We start from the raw sequence: 25,163 nt of genomic DNA on the forward strand, positions 1-25,163 counted from the left end.
TGTTTCTCTTTTAAATTGTTTGCGGTTTTATGTATAATCCAATATGATAACAGATCATATTAATCTATCAAATGATAGACAATAAAAAAAAAAGACCTTTTCAACTTTTTGATGACTAAGGCAGCAAGAATCAAAGTTAGTTTGGTAAAAACATCCTTATTAATTATTAATCAACACTAAAAACTCTGAGGCTAATGGGCTTCATCAGGGCTGTGTGGGTGTGGATTGATCAGATTTGATTGACAGTGGCCTGGAAACGTAAGAAAACAACCCCACAACTGTCATCACATTTTGTTTCAACTAAATCCTCACTGGTGCATGGGTGTAATGTGACATCCCCCTTTCCAGCTGACCCCTGCCTCACTTTGAAACAGTGAGAAGAACTAAATACAGAAATCTCTCCTGCGAAATAAGATTATTAGCTAAAGATGTTATCAGGCTTTTGACTCTATTTATCCCTTAGTCTGTCAGCCAACCACTCTGCAAATCTGCAGCTCTTTATGCTCTTCTTTACTCTCCTTTCTGCTGTTTCTACTCCTCTCTGTCTCTCTCCCCTGCATCCCTCCATCCCCCTTCCCCCCAGATCGATAGATTACTTCCTGTGTTCAGCAGGGTGACAGCACAGTTTAGAGACCACGGAGTTCAGGTTACCAGTCATCTGTGAGGGTGTGTTTGTACGTATGTGATGGACTTAAGGGGTCACTGAGACCTTTGGGGTCAGCAGAGGCAGCAGTCCTGTGTTTGCCCTGAAGCCTGAGTGACTATTCCACTGACTGACTGGATAAAAACGTCCAAAAGAGACAGAATTTGAGGGTTTACTTGAAGAAATTTCTTGCCTGTTCAATTTGTAGTCAATTATTCTTTATCAAGAGGCAAAATTATTATATGGGAGCCAAAGATTCTGCATTTGTGCCTGTGAAATTGTTAAGAATACCTCAAAAATTGATCAGTTTCTGCTCTGGTACATAATATTCAGTCAGCTGGAGCCAAAATGGTTGCAGTAAATGTACCAAATGGCTACAACTGCAGATAGCAAATAAGAGCTGAACATTTGCCTGGTCAATGTGTTGTTTTTGTCAACTTGTACCTTACATCTGGGCTGTCCATCACCACCTCTGAAGTGTATCTAAACCCCCATATTTCAACCAATCTTGCGCTCTGACCTCACTGCTCACTGACTATACTGCCAATAAAGTAATCTTAAGTCATGAACTCCACTATTATCTGCTAACAACTGCTCCCGCTGTTCCTCTCTAGGCATCAGACAACCAAGCTGTTTTAACAGAGTGACTGACTGACAGGCCCTGATGTCCTTAAATCCCCTAATAGCCTCTCTACATCCATCGCCCTGGGCAACGTGCAGCAGTAAATGGCTTCAGTTTGTCTGAGGTGTACCCAGAGAGCCCAAGAGAGATCAATACAGTCCCTCAAAGTCATCGTTTTAACTCGGCTCCAGTATACTGTAGGCTCCTGCCATAAAACTCCTGCTCTACTCCAGATCCCCAAACCCGAGCTTCCACCACAACAGCGGTGTTACAGCAGCAACTCACTCAAAGAACTAAAGAATGTGCTGTTCATGTGGACGTAACTGTGTGACTCACAATCATTGGTGTGTTGTACCATCGCCCATTTTCCTGTAATATCTCTGAATTTCTGCAGAATTCCCTTAGGTTTGCATTTTGGCTGAATTACAGTTGATTTAATTCCTGTTTATCTTCTATATGTCAGAAACACTGTAGCAACAAGATGGGTGTCCAGAAATGTCAACACCTGTTTTTTCACACTACAGCACTAATGTTTCTATTATTCCCCACAAGTGGATGGATTTGTTGTATAACTACTGTATGTCGACGAAACACATCTGCTTAGTTTCACCAAGCATCTAATTTCAAGCACTCAACATAAACCTCTAATGAAGCAGGCCGTGTGGACTAGAGGTCATTAATTTAACAATGTCACTGTTCATGAGCTGTACTCTTGGATGGATTGGATGGCAGTGTTGCCCGATCCTCCCTTGACAGAAACAGCTGTTCAACCAGACACAGGGCCATTTGTTTTTTTTTGCTACACAAACCTGATGAGGAATCAGACCTACAGTTGGATCTTATTTCATAGTTTCAGTCATCAGAAGTACAGAGCCAGGAACACAGCAACATCACTAAAAGTGTGTTAAAACTGAATGAAATATGAATTCTAGAGATGGTGCGATTTCATTTTAAAGACCAATGCAAAGTGAGGCATGTGGGTGTAAATTCATCCTGGGTGGAACAAAATGAGTTGAAGATGCATCTGCACGTGTTGTTGGTGACAATGTTTCAACTTTCCCACGAAATCCACAATTTACAGTAACCAGCTTTAAATTCACCACAATCATTCCACTACACTGACTTGTCAAACACCTAACAATCACAACACAGTGCCTTTACATGTGATTTAAAAGAATAATAGACGTATAAACAATGACGTAATTGTCATTTTAAGTGTTCATCATACTGCCACCCACCTCTGTCATGAACTGATCTTTGAAAGCAAGGCAATATATTTTATTGACTGTTAACCTGAGCTTCTCCCCGCCAGACTACGAGGAGCTCCAGTCTCCACCAGTTTAAACATCGGTTCCATGTCTGTTAACAGTGTCGGGTCGTGACCTGACCCCACTTATACCTTCACCTCTCCTGTCCATCTCTCTCTTCCTCCCTCCACCCCTAGCTCTCCATCTTTCATCCCCCTTTGACCAAGTCACTCTCTGTGGGCCCTCTGCCACCTCTTTTTTTCATATGCACACACACATATACATGCACGCAGGCTCTTGTTGCCCCTTAGCTTAACGGTATTTATAACGATCTGACCCTGGGACCTCTCTGCGTTAATGATCTTCAGCCCCTCCCAACACACACACACACACACACACACACACACACACACACACACACACACACACACACACACACACACACATATTGACAGACAATAACCTGCGCTCTTGTGTGTAGCATGTTTTTCTCCTTCCCTTTGTTACATTGAGATAATCTCAAACATTGCAAGTAATTAGACAACTTGAACAGCCCAAAACTAACAGCTCAATTTCTTGAATGCAGAATGTGAGACAAATTTGGAAACCACGTCCTCTGTGAACAGCCCGCTGTTGAGGACTCTCAGCTGTAACAATGCACAATGGCTACCTCGTATTTAGTAATGCTGATATACAGTAATCTCAATTTGAGGGGGGAACAAACCCTTTCTTCATTTAAGAAAATACATAAAATGTACAACTCATTCAGTATTTACGCTGTAAGTTAGTATGGCACAATAATTCAACTTTCTGCTGCATCCTTGTAGTTTTGAATGAAAGTTTTCAAAAGAAACTGAAGGATTAGCCTTTTAGGTCAAAATCCTACTTTTATCTCGTGGTATCTTTAAGTGGCGATGATGTGATGATGTGTCTGAAGAGAAATTCGCTGATGCTGTCTTGATTGTATTTAAAGATTTATTACATCAAGTTTTCAGCACCAATTACAACCCCTGCAGAGCCCGGAGAGTACACGGCCGATGGACACACTCTCTCTTGCTGCATCGAGAACATGGGTTATAAGGGATATGTTTAGATAATATGTTAGATAACATAAAAAGATGTGAGTTGGCAAAGTAAAGGTCAGAGTCCATTTGAGGGGCTCCAACACTACACATAAAGTCATTGAACCCACTCAGCCACCAATCACAGCGCACCACACAGAACATCCCCTTAAAAATCACGCCACTGAGAGGTAAATCATACTTCACTACCACAGTGCTCATGATGACTCAGCACATTTGAGCTTTATAACAGAATTTAAACTTATAAGCCCTCAGATACCACAATCTTCATTTTAGTCTCAAAAAAATATTCAAATATCAATAAAAAAAAAGAAATAAAAAAAACATGATCTAGAAAACTGCATTATCACAACAGGGCTTTTACCTTTTCTTCTATTTTTGTCTAAATCAGAACATTGCAAAGAGAATTTGGTCCAAAGCAAATAGTTTAACAGTATTTTTTTTAATTCACCCCACAAGTTGTTTGGTATTCATTGCTGCTCCCCCTTCATCACTCTATAGGGTCCATTCATTCAAAGAAGACACATTAGCATACAAGTCTGATCTTGGACACAGAAAGATGCTGTGGGAAGACATTACAGCCCAACACACACACACACACACACACACACACACACACACACACACACACACACACACTTTAGTTTCTCCCTCTCAATCAAGGCCCTGTCAGCAGCACTAGAGCCTGATATGAGGCCAGGAAAAAAGGGAAATGAACGATGTCAACCAGTGTTATAATTCAGCAGAACCAACCACTTGAGAGGGAAAACATCTACTGTATTTTGTGCTCATGGGAAATCAATCTCAACTCATAATAAAATGTTTGCAGGCTTATGCTGGGTGTCTTGAAGAGGTCTGGAGGACTTTGTGTTCACTCACTGTGTGCGTGTGTGTGTGTGTGTGTGTGTGTGTGTGTGTGTGTGTGTGTGTGTGTGTGTGTGTGTGCGTGCGTGTATGTGTGCGTGTGTGTGTGTGTGTGTGTGTGTGTGTGTGTGTGTAATTCTAAATGTTTCCCTGTCTATGATGAGACCCATGTTATAACTTGTCTCTAGTGTCATTTTTCTTCAACTGACACACGGTGAAGAGCTGATGAAAGAACAAGACTAGATGGAAGCATCCAATTATGCTCTTTAAGAGATCCTTATACACACACACGCTTTTTCTCACTCACACCCCTAAATCAGTGAAGAATGCATAAATGAGTAAGAAGCGTGAAATAGACAATCACTCACAAGCTTTTATTACAGTACTTGTAGGACAATGCACTAAAAAGCAGTAATTTGCTAACCCCTCAATGCACCTGAGTGATTAAGATAATTTACAAGCGTTGCCGGTTATTATTAAGTTATTCTGTGTGTTAGCATTGGAAGCTCTTTCTCCTGTGATTTTATCATCTGCTAAGAGTAATTTCAAAGGACATCATGAGAACTACAAAAATACAGACCTGTGTGTGTAGTTAATAATTGATAATAATAATAAAAAAACAAGAAATAGTGGGAGTCACCACCCTGCATCCATTTAAACTTTGGCCCATTGGGAGTGTGAAAAAGACACTACTTTGGCAAGTTTTTCCACATCTTTGTAACTTTGAGCTTATCTTCTATCAGGGCAGAAGCACACTAATACACTTATGTAATTTGCAACAAGTCCTCTCCATGCCCTCTATAGAAATTATTCTGATCTGGTTAGGTTTAGGGACAGATCACAGTTTTGGTTCAAATAAGTACTTAGGGTTAGGAGAGCTTCGTCGTCATGGTAACAATAATAAGCATGTAGTTATGGAACGATTGTGGTCATGCTTATTAAAACAACGTTGACTTGCGGAGGGGAACAGGAAACAAACAGCGGCCTCCTGTGTTAGAGACGTGTCCAATGTTTTGTTGACCCATCCATCCATCCCAACCTCATCCTTGCGTGTTTCAACAGGAGGAACAATTACAGCGACCAGTAATGCTTGCAGTAGTGTGTAAAGCATTGTGGGGCATATGGATATTGTTTAAGGACAAAAATGTGAACATATCCTTTAAGGTTGTAAGTATTAAGGTGACATGTTAGGGGTTAACAGTGACAGAAGCCCACCCAGTCATGTTGTAAAGTGTTTTAGCTTTATTTCTGTGTGTCTATGCATGTGTGAGAGAGTGTGTGAGCATTGGTGTTTGCCAGTCTGAATTTGCAAATATAGCTGCTATTTAGTGCTGGTATTGTTTGCTTTGGCACACAACCTAAAGACAGAAAATAACTGCAATGTCATGAAGGTGTACTGAAACTTGGACTGATGGAATCAGCTTCATGGACTATTTTCACGGTCTTAATTAGAAACTAATAACACCTCCGTTCTGTTGCCAAAATAAACGTTTTTTCTGTAAAAGGGTTGGGCTCAGTGTCTGACTCATGCCATCACCTCTCTTCTGTTTTCAGAGCCTGCTTTATGTTTTTACTGCATTTTTGCTTTCAAAAACATTGTTGCTGAAACGTGAATTTAATATTCAGTGTTTTCTAACTGAAAAAGTGACCGAAATCTAAGTTTTGACATAGAAAAGCATACTCTACAGAGATGTTTTACCAGATAATAGCAGCATAACAACTCAGAACACTGAATATGGATTTCCTTTTCTTGATTTTTACTCCACCAGGTTCTTAGAATACTGGCATACGTCGTTTTGAGGGCATACATTAATTCCCTCGGTTATCCTCCAGCTTTGTAGAAATACTCTTTCATCGCTCTCTTTCCTTGACTTCATCATTAAATGCTGCAGAGCCTGACCTAAAAAAAATAACCCAGCACTCAAACATGAAAACAACCACTGTTGACAAAGTTCCTAGTGCTATTCCATAGGCTTGGCTTTCTTATGGGACTGTTCCAGGCTTAGTTACTCATTTTCCACACACGCAGAAATTTGATTCTCATCCAAACAAGATGACCCAAGTCAGCACTGCTACCTCCTCATCCACATATCCTACAAAAAGTAGTCTTAACTTTGTCAGATGCTGTTGTCGGTCCCCCTCCGACTTAAAGTCTTACAGTGCTGTTGCACATTAAGACGTGTAAGTGTTGGCCATTGCAATGGGGCTCATGATGTCAGCCCAAAGATGTACCTCCCTCCACCTTCTACATAGCAAGAAGGTTAGGTGGGGTGAAAGCCTGAATACAATAAGTGGTGTTCTGACTGAAAACTGCATTAAAAAATGGGGCTGTGTTGTTGAGTGAGACAGGAAATTGATCCAGTTGATTCAGTTCAGTTGGAGTAACAGATCCATGAGTTTGATGACTTATGAGCACTCAAAACACTGATCTGCAGTTTGTAATATAACAAGGAAGGATTTTACTGCTCTGGAAAGTTATCATGGCAGCAACAATTTTATCTTTCGTCACAACGATCACCAGGTAAACAGCAGAAATACAATGTCACGGTAATCAACTAATCTACTAGGAATGTGCATTGGCCAACACAGCGTCCTGAAGCCTGTGTCAAACACAATGATAGTAACAAACTGTAACTCTATTTATATGGTCACTGAAAACTTAGAGGTGATTAGTGTTGCTAAAAACACACAAATACAAATTAGACTGTTCATTTTGTAGCTTACGCGCTCAAACTAATGTTATGAACTATATCTATATCTAGTCTCTCTCTCCTTCTCTTAGATGTCTATTGTGATCAATAATAGCAGCTTAACCTCCTCTCTTTATGATCTAATCTCCTCAATCTCTGCTAATAACAGCTTAACAACTTAATTAATTCTCTTGTGTCCTTATACTATTAACATGGCTGCCGTCTCACATGCAGGACCTCATTGTAAAGATAAACAAACTGAACTCCTTCTCTCTCTGCTCTCTCAGGACCATCTTCGGTGATCAGTAACGATGATGACTCAGCCTCTCCTCTTCACCACGTCTCCAATGGCAGCAACACTCCTTCATCCTCAGAGATGGGCCCTGACGCGGTAATCATTGGCATGACCAAGATCCCGGTGATAGAAAACCCTCAGTACTTCAGGAGCACAAACAGCCTGCTCAAAACTGACACATGTGAGTAAAAACCTAATTTATCTTTAATGTGTACCCAAATGCACTATGATAAAAATGTTTATCACTCCATTATGAGCTATACTCCCAAGTATTCAAGCTAACTGTCCATTTGTGTGATACACGGAGGTTACCATGGCAACATCATTCCTGCTGTCATCGCATTGACCTTGGAGCTGCTGATGATAAGCTGTCAATGGGAGAAGTGGGAAATAGAAAGTCTATTTATATATATGTGTGTGTGTGTGTGTGTGTGTGTGTGTGTGTGTGTGTGTGTGTGTGTGTGTGTGTGTGTGTGTATGTGTGTGTTCCAGCATACGTTTAGCACAAAATCATTCATAAATTCGAGACCTCCATGTGTGACGTATACACATACAGTATATTGCCAGAGCCTAAGGTAGCAAAACATACAAGTGTCTGTGAGCCGTTACAGGTAAAAGAAATTGAGGGTGACCAGTGAACATGTACACACCACAAATTCAACAAAGCAAGAGACAAAAGGGCAAAGTGTTCAGAGAAAGTGTGAAGAAGAAGGAAACAAATGGAAATAGAGGAAAAGAGAAACATGAGGAGAACAGAAGGAGACAACCGTCAAAGACAGAGACAGACAGAGAGCACACAAGGATATTGACCTGGTCCATCAACATGACATTAGGATTATTGGCAAGTAATAAAAGCTTGTTCAGGCTTTGGCCTTGCGTTGCAGTAAATTGTGTTTGTTTGTGTGTGTGTGTGTGTGTGTGTGTGTGTGTGTGTGTGTGTGTGTGTGTGTGTGTGTGTGTGTGTGTGTGTGTGTGTGCTGTTTTCTTTGAGGGCAAGGTTAAAGGAGATGTAATAATGGGGGGGTCGTGCAGTATAACTGAAAGATGGACTAGGATTTACAGCCCAAAGACAAAAATGAAACAGCTAAGGCTCAATGAAAGTCAATAATGTACTTCTGCATTTGTGTATGTGCCTGTGTGTGTGTGTGTGTGTGTGTGTGTGTGTGTGTGTGTGTGTGTGTGTGTGTGTTTTAATATACTGTATTACAGCCATTACAGCTGTTACTCTGTATACTTCTTTGACTCGCAGACAGGCAGCATAAATACTGAAAGTATCTGACCGATTATTTGGCACTCTTTTTTCTGACCCGAGTAACAGCCATTGATGGAGACAGTTTGGCAAAGTGGCACAAGGTTGCATGCCAGGAGCTTTTAAAAATTGGCTTTAACCAGCTTTTGGCCTGTAATATTGAATACATTTTCTACTTTAAAGATCGCACAGGCCTCTTCCTGGCAGCAATAAAGCAACAATTACTCTACAGAGATGATGGATCCGTGTGTAATTACGGGAGCTATTATCTGTTTTGCAAAGCTTCAGTTGTGCAGCTTACCTCTGAAGTGAACACCTCATTAACAATATTAACAACAGAGTAGCTACCATGGATGGAGAGTGTCACATGCATTAGCAAAGACTTGAAAAACACCCATGGACTTGCATAGGTTGTAACTACTGTGTTTGTGTATCTCTAACCCCACATATACAGTACATGCATGTAGGCAGTGTGCATGTCAAGCAACTGAAGCAGGGCTATAGTGAGGATTATAGAAATACTAAGGTCATAAATTAATTTCCCACCAACAACCCCACCCAGAAACCAAAACAAGTGACTTAAGTATTTGTATTTTTATGTTTTATTTATTGAGTGAGCTATTTAAGTTGTATTTAATGGAGCGACTTTCTTTCGGAAATTCGTCTACAAATCAACAACTGCTTATTAACTGAACTTGAACTAGAAGGACTGTCTCTATTTTCCTATACTTAGTATCAGATTATTTTCTTCTTTCCAGAAAACCTCTCGCTCTTTGGATATTCTGACCAATAAAGCAAAGCATTACATTTTATTTCCCAACATACATTTCTAAATACTGTGTTTATTATTTTGTTGGCCTTAAAGTAATAGTTGGACATTTTAGAAATACATTTATTTGCTTTCTTGCTTTCTTGAGTTAAATGAGAAGATTAGCACCACTCTCATGTCTACATGGTAAATATTAAGCTACCACCAGCAGCTGGTTAGCATAGCATAAAGACTGAAAACAGGAGGAAACAGCTAACCTGGATCTGTGCAAAGGTAACATAATCCACCTACCAGCACCACTAAAACTTAAAAATAATTAATAAGTCAGTGCTAAAACCAAAGTGTAAAATGACATCTGGAGTTATGTAGAGGACTCTTGGCCAGGCACAGCAACTTCAAGGAGGCTAGCTGTTTCCCTCCGTTTTCCATCTTTGGGCTGCTGGCTTCAGTTACATATCAATCCCTTCATCTATGTCATAAGTGAATAATAATATTTCCAAAATGTCAAAGTATTCCTTACGGGAGTCAAATTTAAACATACTGGGGCCCTATCATGCACCCAGCGCAGCACAAAGCCCGACACAAGTGTCTTTACTAGTTTAAGACCGACGCAGTTGTCAATTTCCCATCCAGCGCCCACGTTTGTTTAAATAGCAAATGCACCTGCGCCCATCTGTGCACCCATGGCTGTGCTGGTCTTACAGGGAGGTGTGTTCAGGTGCATTCTTGGCGTATTGCTATCTTGAGGCAGCGGAAAGTGATCGCGCCATTGACCAACCCGTTCTAAAGTAAAAAACGCAGCATTTCATTGTTATTTTAACAACGCATTAGTAAAATGTGCCTAGGCTCGTGCACAGCGCGCACACACTATGCTTGTTACACACACAGGGACAGCAGCACACAAACATGCAAAAGATTAAAAATAAAAATATTACAATGTGAAATAGTATTATGATATGATCTGCCGGCCGCTTCCACTTCACGCACAAGCAGATCAGTTTCTTCTCCTGAAAATCTCTCCTTCCTGCTAAGGCAAATCTGCCATCATAATAGCAATGCGCCAAGGTCCAAACGCACCTGGCTTATAAAGGGAATGGGAGATGACACTCTGATTGGTTTATAACATGTTATGCCTAAAACACACCTATGATTAATTAAGACACTAAGTACAACCCTTTTGAACCATGCGCCTGGCGCACGTTAAACTAGCAAAAGTGGATTCGTACACGCCTTAAATGCACCTGCGCCAGGCGCTTCACGCCGTGCGCTTAGATCGTTAAAATAGGGCCCACTGAGTCACAGAATAGTGGAATTGGCTTTGAATGTGTACATTTTTAATTGCATAAAGTCATTCTAGGTTCTTTTTAAAAAAAATGCTAAACTCATAGAGGCAATAAAGGGGACTACGGCCCTAAACTGAAAGAGACTTCTCTTTCTTCATCTTTGTTATGTTACACCTTCCTCTTGGATTTGTCTCAGTGTCTCTCAATGTTCTCACTGTTTTCATCCCAGCAGATGTTATGGGGTTTGTATTTTTTTTATATTTAGGGAATTATGATTAACAGTGTTCTGGAAAATGTTACCCACAAGGCAACACGTGCGTACAGTACTTGAAAAACACCTATTTACACAGACACACACACACACACACACACACACACACACACACACACACACACACACACACACACACATAAGCTTATGAAAATGTAGGTCACAATTAGTTACACCTCCTGATAGGAGGGCATATAATTGGGAGCAGAGGCTGCCTAGAAGGAGGTGTAGTGAAATGGAAAATTTTGAGTCATGACATCAACTGTATGCGGAATTTCATGGAGAAAATGTTCGAAGTCTCTATTGGTCCTGTTTTCAAAGAATCTGTAAAACATTATTGTGTCTTTGACATATCACATTGTTTGGTTCACACCAAATGCACAATTTCCAAACTATTTTACTGTATGTCAGCATCCAGGGTCATGGAAAGATTTCAGGCAGATGAGGGAAGGAGGAAGGGAAGAAGAGGCAGATGGGGAAAAAGGGGGGAGTAATTATGTCCCAAGACATTCATTTCTTTGGTTGTTTATAAGATGCTGATTAAGGAGGATAGGTGTGTGAGGTGGCTGTATAGGGAGCTGTGGATAAATTGGAGGACAGATGAAAAAATATGGGGGAGGAGGTGGTTGATGGGAAATATTATTCCTTTTGATGTTAATGTTGTCAGAGCCGTCATAAACAAGTGATGGAGCAACAGAATGGGGAAGAAAATGTGCCTGGATGTTAATGTTTAGAGGATGTTGATTAAAAGTGATGGGTTTAGCAGATGAGGGGCAATAGAGAGAAATAAATGATGGAGCAGCGGGATGCTAAATGAGGAATGGGAGAGTAAGATAATGAGACTGGATGGAGGGATGCTAAATGAGGGAAAATGAGTGAATACGATAAGCATGGAAAACGAGTACTAATTAAGAAAAACATCAGAGAGGAAGAGTGATTTTGGTAAATGGGGAATAATATTTCTGTAGATCTTTATTAAAGATACTGATTGAGGAGAAGAGGGGTGTAGCAACTGCACAAAGAGACAGTTTAATAATGAAAGCAGGGTGGAAGAGGGAGTGTGAAATTGGCAAAGGCAGACAGCTGAAAAGCTGAATTTATGAGCGCTATGAGGCCATAAAAAATAAAATTTGATTGCTATGTGCAGCAATTATGAAAAATTCTTGAATACATGATTACAAAATGACAGTAGTTGCAATGACACATTATAGATCTAAAAAAGACAAATTAAAAAAACAGAAGGAAAGGCGGTGAGAACAACACCAAATCTTCCTGCCAACAAAAGCTCTGCACACATCAATGTATTTGCTATTTGAGGGTGTTAATTAAGGAGAAGTGGTGCGAGGCATTTTCATGGGTGAACGCTTATTACACAACCGCAGTAGGAAATGGTGCGGTGAGGTAATTAGCTGGTTAAATAGTTGATAGTTGGCTTGTGGGGATATGGGTTTGTGTGCTGCTGCTGCTGCTGCTGCATAAGGAATTGTGGGTCCACGGAGATCTGTGACATGTGACCGAGTAATAGAATATATATTAAACATATTTATATAAAAACAGTCTGCCCTTGGGCAGGGATGTAAAAAGTACTAGAATATTTTACTCTAGTACAAGTAATTAAGCAATTAATTGTGTTTTGTAAAAGTAAAAAGTAGATCAGATCCTTGCATTTTAAAAAGGGAAATGGGGGCAGATAAAGGGGAAGAAAAAAATGTACATGATGAGGTTTTACAAAAGAATGTATTTAGGCTACAAAGTAAAGAAGGCTACATTAAAATTTAAAGATATACAGTTGCCTATGCATCACACCACAGACTGCTAATATCCAAACCAACAATATATTCCTTTTCTATAGCGGGAACTTTGCAGAAGGCACACAACTGAATCAATTATACAACAGTCTTCACACATAAATTAAGCAAGACCCGTCAATCAGAATCAAAAAAACAAGACAAAACATCACCAAAACAGACAGCACAGCAAAGAGATGTATCAGCAATAAAAAAAAAACTCCACAGCCGCTGCAGCCACAAACACATACAGCAAACAAAGAGCTGCACAGTTTTAACACATGTAGCCTAGTGCACACACACACACACACACGCAACGCTACTGTACGTTGCCTAGCAACGTGAACGTTCTCCTTGGAAAAGAGTAAGTACAACCATCACGATCTAACGGTTTGTTGCTGTACTCACCTATCTGAACGTTTTTTTGTGAGCATTGTGCACCGCAAAGCCCTCCATAGTCTGTTTCAGGCTCAACTCTGCTTGTTCATTCATGCATACGCCTACTCAGCCTCTCTGCCCCACGTGCTCTTCAAAGTTTCAAACATGTTTGAGCTGAAAGGCCTCACACACCTCACTGAATGTAAATGTTCCTCAGTAAACGCATAAGTCACTTTTAACATTTAGCCAAATTTAGCTTGCACCTGTTGGTGATGTGCTTCTGGCCTGTTGGTAGTAAGCGGGCTACAATTTCTCTTTTAACAATTTTCTTTAATCAACACCAATACACAGCAAGACAGTTTACCCCCGACTACACTCTCTCTCTGGGTTGTTCACAGCAGACTCTACTCAACTGTTGCACATGTTGAGTAGAGTCTGCTGTGAGTCTGTTACACTCCACACCTGTCCCCCGCAAAACAACAGCAGGTAGGAACCAAAAGGACTCTCAGGCAAAGGGGGCATGAAATAATAAAATGTTAAACATGTAAATGAAATAATAGTTAAAGTGCTAAATGATAATGGAATAATTGTTGTATGTAATAATAAAACTTAATTCTGCAAGTCCAAAATGTGGAATGTTGATGTGAAATTATTCCTATTCAAATATAGCCTATATGTCTTACTACAGGCTATCTACTGTAACACGATTACTATGGTAAAGCTACTGAAATACCAAATATTGTGTAAGCCTAAAGTAACTAAGGTAACATTAACTTTAACCCATAATGAGGTAATTATTTATCCTATTGCATTTTTGCAGCACATTTAATAATATATGCACTTGGGTACTTCTTGAAAACACACACACACACACACACACACACACACACACACACACACGCACACACAACCTACATATTGCATCGTGGGTGTGTTCACAACAAGCTTACACTGAGAATTAGATGATTTAAAATATCTGATGTAGATGTTTCTTCTTCTTCTTCTTCTTGTTCTTCTTGTTCTTGTTCTTGTTCTCCCCCCCCCCCCTCTCTCTCTCTCTCTCTCTCTCTCTCTCTCTCTCTCTCTCTCTCTCTGTCATTGTCCTTCAGGTAGTGGCATGTTTATGTGAGGTCTCAACTGTCCAACAGTAGCTAAGTTTCCATCCACTTGTCAATCAAATTATCTGAAGTTCCGTAAAAAAACTCATGCGAATAAAGCTGGTGAAAGTGTGTTTCCATCCAATGGCTTTAAAGCAAATAAAAACCTGTGCGTAATGACGTCACATGCTGTTTTGTGGTCAAATTGGTATATCGAATTGATTTGAGACATTTTAAGGTGTTTCCATTCATTTTCGCACTGAATCGCACAACATTCAAGCAAACATTTGCGAACAAAGTTTTGCTAGACAAAATGGATCGCACCATCTACCAACAAATGATCAATATTGCACAAGTTGTAGTAGTGCTTATGTGCCAGCTGATAGCCACATATCAAGCTATAATAAGAAAATGACAACGCTATCAACACATTGCTATGATGATGCAGATGCAGATGCACGTAAATTCCCGACGACAACGGAGGCGCACTGTGGTGTGGGAACGGCAGCGTTATATTTTGCTCGTAAATTAAATTAAAAAAGTCTCTCGTCTCCTCGTTCGTCCACTTACATCTGTCTTTGTTGACACCCGCCATGTGTGCAAACAGAGCGGAAATACTGGGCGGAAATGAACTAAAACTTCTTTGTTTTGTCGCGGGTTGCAACCATAAAATGACCTAAAACTTAAAATCGCAATTCATTATTTATTCGGCAAATAACGTTTCCATCAGCGTTTATCGCATAACACCAAAACAAATTCCTGTATGTGTTAAAAAACGTACTTGCAATAAAACCCTTTCTGATTCTGATTCTGATAAGCCGTATATCGATCAAGATAAAATCCGATGAGACCGAACGTATTTCCTCTGTCAATATTCATGAAATTCAATCGAATTTTACTGTTTCCATAGGGCATTTTTCATTCAATATCACTTAATTCGGATAAAAACGTGTGGATGGAAACATAGCTATTGACCACATAGTACACTGTTTTCTTTGGTTGCCATGATTTTTTGTGTCTTCCTGTTCCAGTGTGTGGTCACTGAGACTGTGTCTGGTTAGGATCTGTCTCTGCTTTACATCTACGACAGTAGAGAGATATTCTGCTAATTCATAATCTCTTTTGATGGCTACATTTCTAATCTAGTTTGGCTTTTAGTTTCTTCTATTCAATGTTTCATTACATTGTGTTAAAATTTGCTTTACTCTGATTGCTGTTTGGAGTGTGGTGTTGTTGTGAGGCTGGTCAGACTGTGTCTGAAAGGGGGCAGTTAGCCTCAGTACCAAATTACATAGGGGACATTGCTCTGGGATCAGCTCTTGAGTTTGAAGGGCTTTGGAGTGGAGGGTGTTTTGGGGGCTTGATTTCAGGTGGTTAAAAAAGTTGAGCATTGTCTTTTGAATGTTAATTATCAGTGGGTATCTTCCTAATTCTGCTCTGCATGCATTTGTTGGTGTGTTTCTGTGTACGTGTAAAATGTATCTGCAGAATGTTTGTCCCAACTGGTATAGCTCTGATGACTGAGTGGAACCCATACTTCACTACCGTACAATGCAATGAGCTGGATGACCTTATCGAATATTTTAAGTCTGATTTCAATTATAATTTGTTCTCTTATTTGCATTTAGAGTTTTTCAAGCTTTTTCTTTTATTGCAGTCACTGCAATGTTGAAAATCCCTGATGCTGTTATGATTATACCAAAGTAGGTATATCTCATGCTATGTTTAATGATATGATCATTTATGCTGGATTGGTGTTTGTTCTGCTTACATTTGGGGGCGTTTTTGAAAGATTATGACATTAGTTTTCTTCATATACAGCCAGGGTCTAGTTCTGACAGTACCTGTCTACTATATCCAGCTTTTGCTGTAGTCCTTGTTCAGTAGGAGACAGTAGAACAAGTTCATCAGCATAAAACAAAGACTTCACCTCTCTATGCGTTGCTAGGACACACTGATCCAACTCAACAGCAAGTTCATTTATATGCAAGTTAAATAAAGTCAGACTTAAATTGCAACCCTGCATTCTCTGGGTGAAGAATTCAGTTTGTTTGTCTCCAATTATAACAGTACACATATTTTCCATTCATTTTAAAAGTCACAGTTTAAAAGTCTGTAACAGAGCCATTCATGCCAAATGAAAGAGTAAAAAGCTTTCTTAAAAATCGATAAAGCAAGTGAATATCTTTACCATTTCTTGTTTGATGTCCATGTTTGTTAATTAAAGTGTGAAGGGTATACATGGTCGGTGGTGCTATGTTTTGGGGGAAAGCCAATTATTATTGTTATTAGGGTCTGATCTGCCTCCACTCTTATGAATAGGGTAAATAAGCCCTTTGTTTGGAGTTTTTCTTTTATAATACATTGATCTGAATTTGTTTGAATTATTGGTATGTCTTTGTACAGCTTTTCAAAATGTGCTCTCCAGATGTCACCATTTTGGATTGGTTCTCTCTCTCTCTCTCTCTCTCTCTCTCTCTCTCTCTCTCTCTCTCTCTCTCTGTCTGTACAATATTGGGTTATGGTGGACCTCAGTAGCTCACAGTGTAGATTGATGCAGCTTCTGAAAGTCTAGCTGGGCTTTAATGTGATATTCTGAGTGGACAGCTTTTCTTCAAATGCGCCTCTTAATCACATCACAGATAAATCTCAGCTCTTGGTGTCGTGTGTGTGTGTGTGTGTGTGTGTGTGTGTGTGTGTGTGTGTGTGTGTGTGTGTGTGTGTGCTTTCTTGCATGCAGACAGTTCATGCAGACATTTGGCCTACAGTCAAAAAGACAGGGCTTAGCCAGGTTATAGTAAGGGCACCAAGCTGTTAATCGTTCTGTAGAATAAAATCTTGTATCATCACAATGGAGATATGCCAATTTTTTTTTTAAATCATCTGGCATGGAGTTACTTAGCAACAGAGAGCAGATTTGTCGACTCTTATCCAACTGTGGGTGAGCAGGCAGGGAGATTACGTAGGCTACATGAAACAGAGAGATAAACGGTTTTTAAATTGACATTACTGTACAGTGAAAATGTGCTTAAATTAGTGTATGACAAAACAGAGAAACATTTTTTAAAAGTATGAAATCCCCCATACATTTAACATATTTTCCACTGTAGTTTTGTCTTGCTGTGGTAAAATCACACATTCAGACTAAAGATTAATTAAAATTATGTTTAGTATGATCACGGTTTAATAACTGACGTCTATTTGACATAATGTGTCACAACATTTAGTTTTTGTGACCTCATGTGAACTAACGTACATAGTGTTTCTAAACCACGGTGGCCACCTTTTAAGTGGAGTTCTTCTCATCTTGTCTGTCTTTCCTCTTTTCAACAGTCGTCCAGCATATCAAGAGACACAACATTGTGTTGAAGAGAGAGCTGGGAGAAGGAGCCTTCGGAAAAGTCTTCCTGGCTGAATGTTACAACCTTTCACCTGACCACGAGAAGATACTGGTGGCTGTCAAGGTAATTTGAGGGCCTGCTGGTCCTATTTTCACTGTTTTTACGGCAACAAACACATTTCAAAGCAGAGAAAAAAATGGGTGTAACTTTACACTGTAATGCAGATTAAAGTTACAAGTCCACACATTTCATAGAACAGCAATATCCAGACATGACCCAAACACTGTATAGCTATGAAGGAGACTTAAAAGAAATGAAACACCATCTGGTCTGCATCACAAGGAATGTATTTCAAATTATGAGGAGTCTAGTTTCAATATGAGATATTTTGAAAACCGATTTGAATGATTGGTGGCACCAAAATAAAGCCCATAATGTTATTTTATCTTAAGTTATTGTTTTCTCTGTCATGTTTTGCAATGAGATCTGATATAAATTTGAAATACTGAAGATTTTACAGATAATGTTATTTTCCCAAAATGAATACTTTAGACGCCATGTTTGCTATCTCCTCACCTCCATTTCCTCTGCTATTGTTAGAAACTCATTCCTTCAAGAATTTCTCTTTAAGGAAAAAGGTGGAATTACATTCAAACCGCTGACTTCCGGAGTCAAATTGAATGGTTTCCCAGGGAGCATTCTCCCATCACATTTATCCGTCTATGCGTCTCTCCATCAAGGACGCTTTCTCTCCTGGTCTGCGGTGAAACACGATCTGATTGGTGGAGATCTTCTCATTAACAATACATGACCTGTGAGAGAGAGACCCCATCCGGTCCCCACTTCCTCTTCTGTTTTCCACGTCTCACCTCTAACTCTCACCTGCAGTACTTTTTCTCTCTCCTCTGCAGTCCTTCATCCTGTGACTTTCCTCTCCTCAAATCATCCACCTTCTTTTCTCTAAACCGCTTGCTGGCCCGCTGATGTTTGCTGCCAGCTTAGCTCCAGCTCAGTCTGAGCTCTCTGTAAAATATGCACCTGAAACTCCCAGTTCTCAGTTGAAGAACAAGATGCTGTGTATGTTGCTGTGCCGCATGTCAAATCTGGTAAAACATTATATTATCAGCAGTCAACTAACAGTAAAAAATAAAGTGTAATTCTCAAACTGCCATATGCATAGATGAATCATTTAGTCATTAGAGTCACTTCATTGATTTAACTCTCTCTCTCTAATTCATCTTATTTTTTTCAATTAGCTAATGTACCACCTGCTTATAGCACACTCTTCCTGCTCTTTTCGTCCTCGTCTTTTTGTAAACTGGTATGACTCACCGTTTCTTTACAGTTGTCTTTTCCTCCTCCGTGTTGCTGTATCAACACAGAGACGATGTGATGAAAGTGTGTCTTTTTCAAAATAAAGAGCATAAAGAGAGCATGTCCAGCTATTCAACATTGTAGAAAGGAACATCTAGCGATTAGATTTTTTTAGGTGTACCTTTGCTTTAAATTGCCCCACCCCCCTCCCCTCATGATCACATTAATCCACACATACATACTGCACTTATGTTGCACTCTGTCATGCATGCTACATTAAAGAAACATGTACACCACATTACAATAACCTGCACTCACTAATAGTCCTGGTTTTAAAGTTGGCTATCAATCAGCCAGTCAGCCATAATACCGAAGCCAGTTTTTCCTTTACTGTATATCATACACAGAGGGGCCATCGATCACAGGCACACTTTAACACATGCAGATACACATAGAACTACACGCGCCTGTACACACTTACACTCCTGCATGTCATCAATCATGAGCACCTTTCAATAATGTTCACATGTAAATGTGAGTCACTACATTCCCGGGCTAGAGGTTGTTGATTGCTTCTTATTTGTCCAGAGACCTGAATGTGCGCAGACTGGATGACTAACAGTGCAATATTATGGCTTTTAGCCTGGGAATTAATGCAGCATTGACTTCAGAGACTCAGAACGTGATAGTTCATAGGTAGATGTTTCTGGCTCACAGGAAAGTCCTTAAATTCAACATTAATATTTGTTTTACTCTGGTCATTAGATACACCGAACAGTTCAGTTGAGTGAGTGCATGTGTTTGCCAGGAAAGAAAGTTTTTGTTTTTCTTTAATCACATTTTGTATCCCAGATTTCCTTTTGCCTGGAGCACACCGTTTGAGCTCAATACAGTACATGTGTATACGTTGTGAATTCAGTGTATTTAGGCTTCAATAGACCATCATCAGTCAAATGTGGATAATGACAAAAGTAGCCATGCTATATGTAGTGGCCTGTAAGCATTTTAGTGCTACTTTTAATAAGTCACTCTTTTTTTAAAGGTTTATGAGTTGTAAATAGCTTAATTAATACTTAATATAAATTGTTCACTAATGCTTCAAGTTAGAAGCCATTAAAAGAACAAAGTCTGGGTTGCCAGGTAATGGTAGGTGTTTTTCTTCCTACTAACACTTGCATTGCATAAACTGAAACTGAAAGGTCTAACTAAGACTTTCACTCTCATTGGAGGAAAGTCAACTCAGATTTTCCATACATGATGATGGCCAATATCACATTTCAAACTGAGAATGGAGTGTATGCTTTCATACACTATTCATACTGTAACAATCCATCATATAATCATCATGTAGTATCACATTACATCCTGTAATATACATGACCAAGCCTTTGTTTGATCATGATACATGATTGGCTGAATATATGAGTGGGCGGAGTTACAGTCTGTCTCATTTTCTGGTATCTCAGCGTTCCAGCTGAAAGGTCACGGGTCATTTCCTTCTTCCTGAGCTTTCTTAGTGATTTCTCCTTGTCCTTTAAACCTATATTTGTAATTGGAGCTTCTATCTGTGATGTACACATTACACACACACACACACACACACACACACACACACACACACACACACACACACACACACACACACACACACAACACACACACACACACACACACACAACACACACACACACACACTCGCAAGTTGGAAAGCGAACGCATATCCATGTCATATAGGAAGACAATCAATTATTAATGGAGGACAAGATACATTTTCTACATTTTTCTTCTTTGGGATGTGAAATAAATACAGACCCTGTAGCATTTCCGCTCTCTCTCTCTCTCTCGCTCTCTCTCTGATAATTGCATTACACAACCTTCCTGACAGATTTCCTGATTCAAGGAAGGGAGAAAAATATTAGTTTCAAAGGGAACCAGGGATTATAATGAATTTACTTTGCAATTGCTTACATTAAAATAATTCTTTTCCTGCTCTGCTATTGTATCAATCCTTGCACGGTGCCAGTAATTTCACAATGTGTGTGTGTGTGTGTGTGTGTGCCGAGTTGCTGTAACTCAAATTTTGTACATGGCAAGACACTCACTTGTTTTTCTTTTCTAGGGGACATCAGCCAAATAAATTTGAGCAGACTGGGTGTAATGTGAAAATGATTAATTGGCAATAGTGTACGTGGCATAATGTGTGAGTTTTTCATTTGTCAGTGTATTAAAATGTCACGTGTGTGTGTGTGTGTGTGTGTGTGTGTGTGTGTGTGTGTGTGTGTAGACACTTAAAGAGGCCAGTGAAAATGCCAGGAAGGATTTCCACCGTGAGGCTGAGCTGCTGACCAACCTTCAACATGAACACATTGTCACTTTCTATGGAGTCTGTGTGGAGAGTGACCCTCTCATCATGGTGTTTGAGTACATGAAACATGGAGACCTCAACAAGTTCCTCAGGCATGTATTTTTTTGCTTTCTAAAATGGCATCATAAAAACAGAGGCATAAGTAGACAAAGATTGTACAGTAGACGTTTCCTCTGCTATTTTTAAGAGATCCAGCTCCATCTTCTAAACACTCTCTCTTACAGGGGTAGATGTATTATTTTACATGGTTGATTAGCAACATTGCACAGGAAACAACATGACTCCAACAAACAATAACTGGGCTAACTTGACAACCTTCCACATGTTCCCCCTCCTGTCCCTCACAGGGCTCACGGTCCGGATGCAGTGCTGATGGCAGAGGGTCAGACCACCAGACCTGTGGAGCTGACCCAATCTCAGATGCTGCACATCGCTCAGCAGATAGCATCTGGCATGGTCTACCTGGCATCACAGCACTTTGTGCACCGCGACCTGGCCACCAGGTTTGTCACTTTCTTCCTTATACACTCTGTGCCTATTTGTTTGTTATTTGTATTATTATGTAAAACAGCAGATATCTATGGTCTATGATTGGCTGATTGACCGATTTCTACAGTGACTGAATGATTCTCATGTAATGAAACAACACCATGACAAAAACATGTCAAACTCTACCAACCAGAGTTATTATTCAAAAATATTAATCAATTCTGCTTCTAAACTTTTGCCAGGTATAGAAACATAAAGCATATGGTAGAGGTTTCAAGGTCTCAAGCTATGTAAACCGACAGCTTCATTTATAAAACAAGGAAGTACTCTCATATTGATTTGTGACCACTTTAGGACAAGGGAGAACATTTCTCTTTGTTTGATAACATTAAAAGTAAATTTAGGCTTTGCTGCCGGCTTTCCGACTCATTTTAAAAAAGACAAAGAAAAAGAGAGAGAGTTAGCACGAGCCAGTGGCCACACTGAACTGTTGGCTCTGAGCTCAGGCGAGTGAAGACAGAGCTGAGGAGAGGAGCTGTGAATGAGAGAAATAAAAATAAAGTTCTTTGATTGTTTCAGGTTCATTTCATTCTCCTCCTCTGCATTACATTCACACCTGTGCAGCAGTAAACAAGGAAGTAGGCTTCTAGTATCGATTTATGACCATTTTACGACGAGGGGAGAACATTTATTTTCTTTGTTTGATAACATTAAAAGTAAAGTTAGGCTTTGCTGTCAGCTTCCTATCTCATTTAAAAAAAAGACAGAGAGAAAAAGAGTGAGAATTGCGCGAGCAATTGCCACATGGAACTGCAGGTTGCAGACGTGTGTCTTGGGTCAGCATGAGAGAGAGAGAGCATGGCGGTGCTTTGAATGAATGAATGACAATTTCAAGTGTTTTTTAGATGAACTGAACTGCAGGCTAGAGAGTGTGTTTACCCCTGCGACCAACAGCAGGCCTCATCCTGTCATGTTGCTTTAAATGTCAGCGGACTAATTTGCATTATCTTCACGGGTCTTCAGGCCGCAGTAGGAAACACAGACAACATTGGGCTGAAGTAACCTTTTAGTTTCTTTAAAATAGTTCTGGGGACCTAATACACCCCAGAACCTGTTGAAATGCACCTTCTGTTTGTGTTTGGTTATGTTATGTATATAGGAACTGCCTGGTGGGCGAGAACCTGCTGGTAAAGATTGGAGACTTTGGCATGTCGAGAGACGTCTACAGCACTGACTACTACAGGGTAGGTGTACGTGTCGATATCTTTTTTGGTCCTTCTTTTAGCCTGCCTCTTTAATGCTGCATGGGTCCCTCTCTGCTCCTCCCTTGCATGAGCGTGATTGACCAATTCCATCGGAGTTACAGTAAGAAGCTTGCTGTGGGAGCTAGTGCAGTGAAATTAAACAGAGGCTACATGTAGCTCACTGTGATGCCATACTGTATGTAATTAAATATAGGGGGAGGGAGGATAATTATCATGCTTTGTTAGGTCATACTGTGTGTAAAATAAGGGCTGTTTGTTTAGATAACTACTGCAGCATTACAAGCACCAATATATATTTGATACACTCAATGAAATGTAGACTCCAATCTACACTCTCTCACTCCAATAAAAACTATTTATTAAAATGAAAAAGTAAGAAAAAAATATACAACTCCCCAAAAGAGGCCATATTGATCATATCTAATCAATGACAAGGTAATGATATTCAAGGTTTCTGAGATATTATGATATAAAATATTATGTACAATAAATAATATTCATATTATAAGACTACCTTCAATCACATTGTTACTTTAGCACACACTTTTTATAAACTGCAAATTAACTCTAAGATATAACATAGGAAAAGGGTACTTCTGGGATGTGTGTATCCTATTTTCTTTACTGGAGCCAATGAAATAATAAATATGAACCTGGAGGCAGTTTCAAGACTTCAAGACACATTGAATCCACCGTTGTTCTTTTGCTTGATTTGTGACAGTGAAATAAGCAGCCGGAAATTGAAACAAACATGGGAATGTTTCTACAAATTGCACATAGTCTGGTTAGTCAAAACATTTAAACATTTTTTTTTTTTTCTGGTACTTGTGTCACTCAAACTCCAAACCCCAGCATATGGAATGTTTTATTTTTTTCAAAGAGCCTAATATAATCTGTATATATAATGCAGACTACAAGGTCACACTAAACACACGTATAGATCTATTCACACTGCAGGAAGTGCAGGTCACACCCATCTCTGGGTCAGTGTACAAAGGGCTACTCTGCTAGAAGTAAAGGGAGAGAGATGCAGCTGCATTTATAAAATAATAAAGATATGTGGGTGCACATTTTGTATATGAGTATGTATCTCTATATGTGTGTGTGTTGCAGGAATATTTAGCAGCAGAAGCATGTGTGTTTTCCCAGTCTTCCGTACAGCAATCTGTCACTTTCCCAAAAGGCGGAAATCTAATAAATCGAACTGATTGATTGATAGTGACTGTCCATTTTTCCTGCCCTTTCTCCCGTCCACTGTGACAGACTGACTTGAGTGACAGTGACAGTGAACTTGGAGGAGGAGGAAGAAAGAGAGAAAGAGTATAACCTTAACATTCAGAAAGATAACAATGATCGATAAGCCATTTGATTGATGCATTTTCTTTTTAATGGAAAAGCATGGCTTTGTATGTTGCCACAATAATGAGTCTGGAAAAAAAGCTCAATGTAGTTAAGAAAATACGAAAATAAATTGTTTTTAGTTTGTTACGTAGGAAACACAGTTTAGTCTAGATGTTGGCTTGCATTCAGATTTAGCTCTCTTTTCATATTTTTCCTGGTGCATTAAAACTGTAGTTCAACAGAAATTATGATAGTGAATTGATTAGAAAGAGACTTTACCTATAGTATATTTTGCTATTTATTCATTTAGCTTAGTTTCCCCACATTTATAAAACCTTTGATGACCCCCGAGCCAAGCCACAATGTTGATGTATTCTAAGCACATGAACAAAAAAAATTCTGAACTTTTTTTGAACACTGTTGAGATTAAATTAGGAATAACTAGTTGTGTGTGGCATCAAAGTAAAAAAGTAAAAAAGATTAAGGTCTCTCCTCTGTGGCTTTCTTTTGTACTATCTCTGTGTGACGACACACACCAACCCTCCTCCTCCTTCTCCTTCCTTTTACCCCTCCTCAATAACGCTAAGCGCTGAGGCTGTAGTCATAGCAACGAGCGAAGGCAGTGGCGTTGAGCCTCGGAGTTGTATTCAACGTTTCTCAGGAAGAAAAGTAATCAGAGAACTTCTGTTTAGTATGCTGAGGCAGTACTAGAGAAAGAGAGGGGGAGAAGGATAGAGATGGAAGTGTGGGAGACGGAAGCAGGAGGGTGGC

The 25,163-nt window shown here is 39.6% G+C and overlaps 1 protein-coding gene across 3 annotated transcripts in view; it reads left to right on the top strand.

The window, feature by feature from the left end:
* Nucleotides 1-25,163, top strand: part of ntrk2a (neurotrophic tyrosine kinase, receptor, type 2a) — a 91,207-nt gene that overhangs the window by 52,383 nt on the left and 13,661 nt on the right. For 2 of the 3 annotated variants that reach the window (XM_031308871.2, XM_031308873.2), the window contains 5 exons: nucleotides 7,436-7,624; nucleotides 17,611-17,741; nucleotides 21,217-21,389; nucleotides 21,645-21,800; nucleotides 22,946-23,036. In XM_031308871.2, the coding sequence (XP_031164731.1) occupies nucleotides 7,436-7,624; nucleotides 17,611-17,741; nucleotides 21,217-21,389; nucleotides 21,645-21,800; nucleotides 22,946-23,036 (740 nt within the window). The remainder of the gene's footprint in view (nucleotides 1-7,435; nucleotides 7,625-17,610; nucleotides 17,742-21,216; nucleotides 21,390-21,644; nucleotides 21,801-22,945; nucleotides 23,037-25,163) is intronic. The other variant, XM_031308872.2, reaches the window with a different exon arrangement.

The sequence above is a fragment of the Sander lucioperca genome, chromosome 2 (assembly GCF_008315115.2).
Source record: "Sander lucioperca isolate FBNREF2018 chromosome 2, SLUC_FBN_1.2, whole genome shotgun sequence".
NCBI lineage: Eukaryota > Metazoa > Chordata > Actinopteri > Perciformes > Percidae > Sander > Sander lucioperca.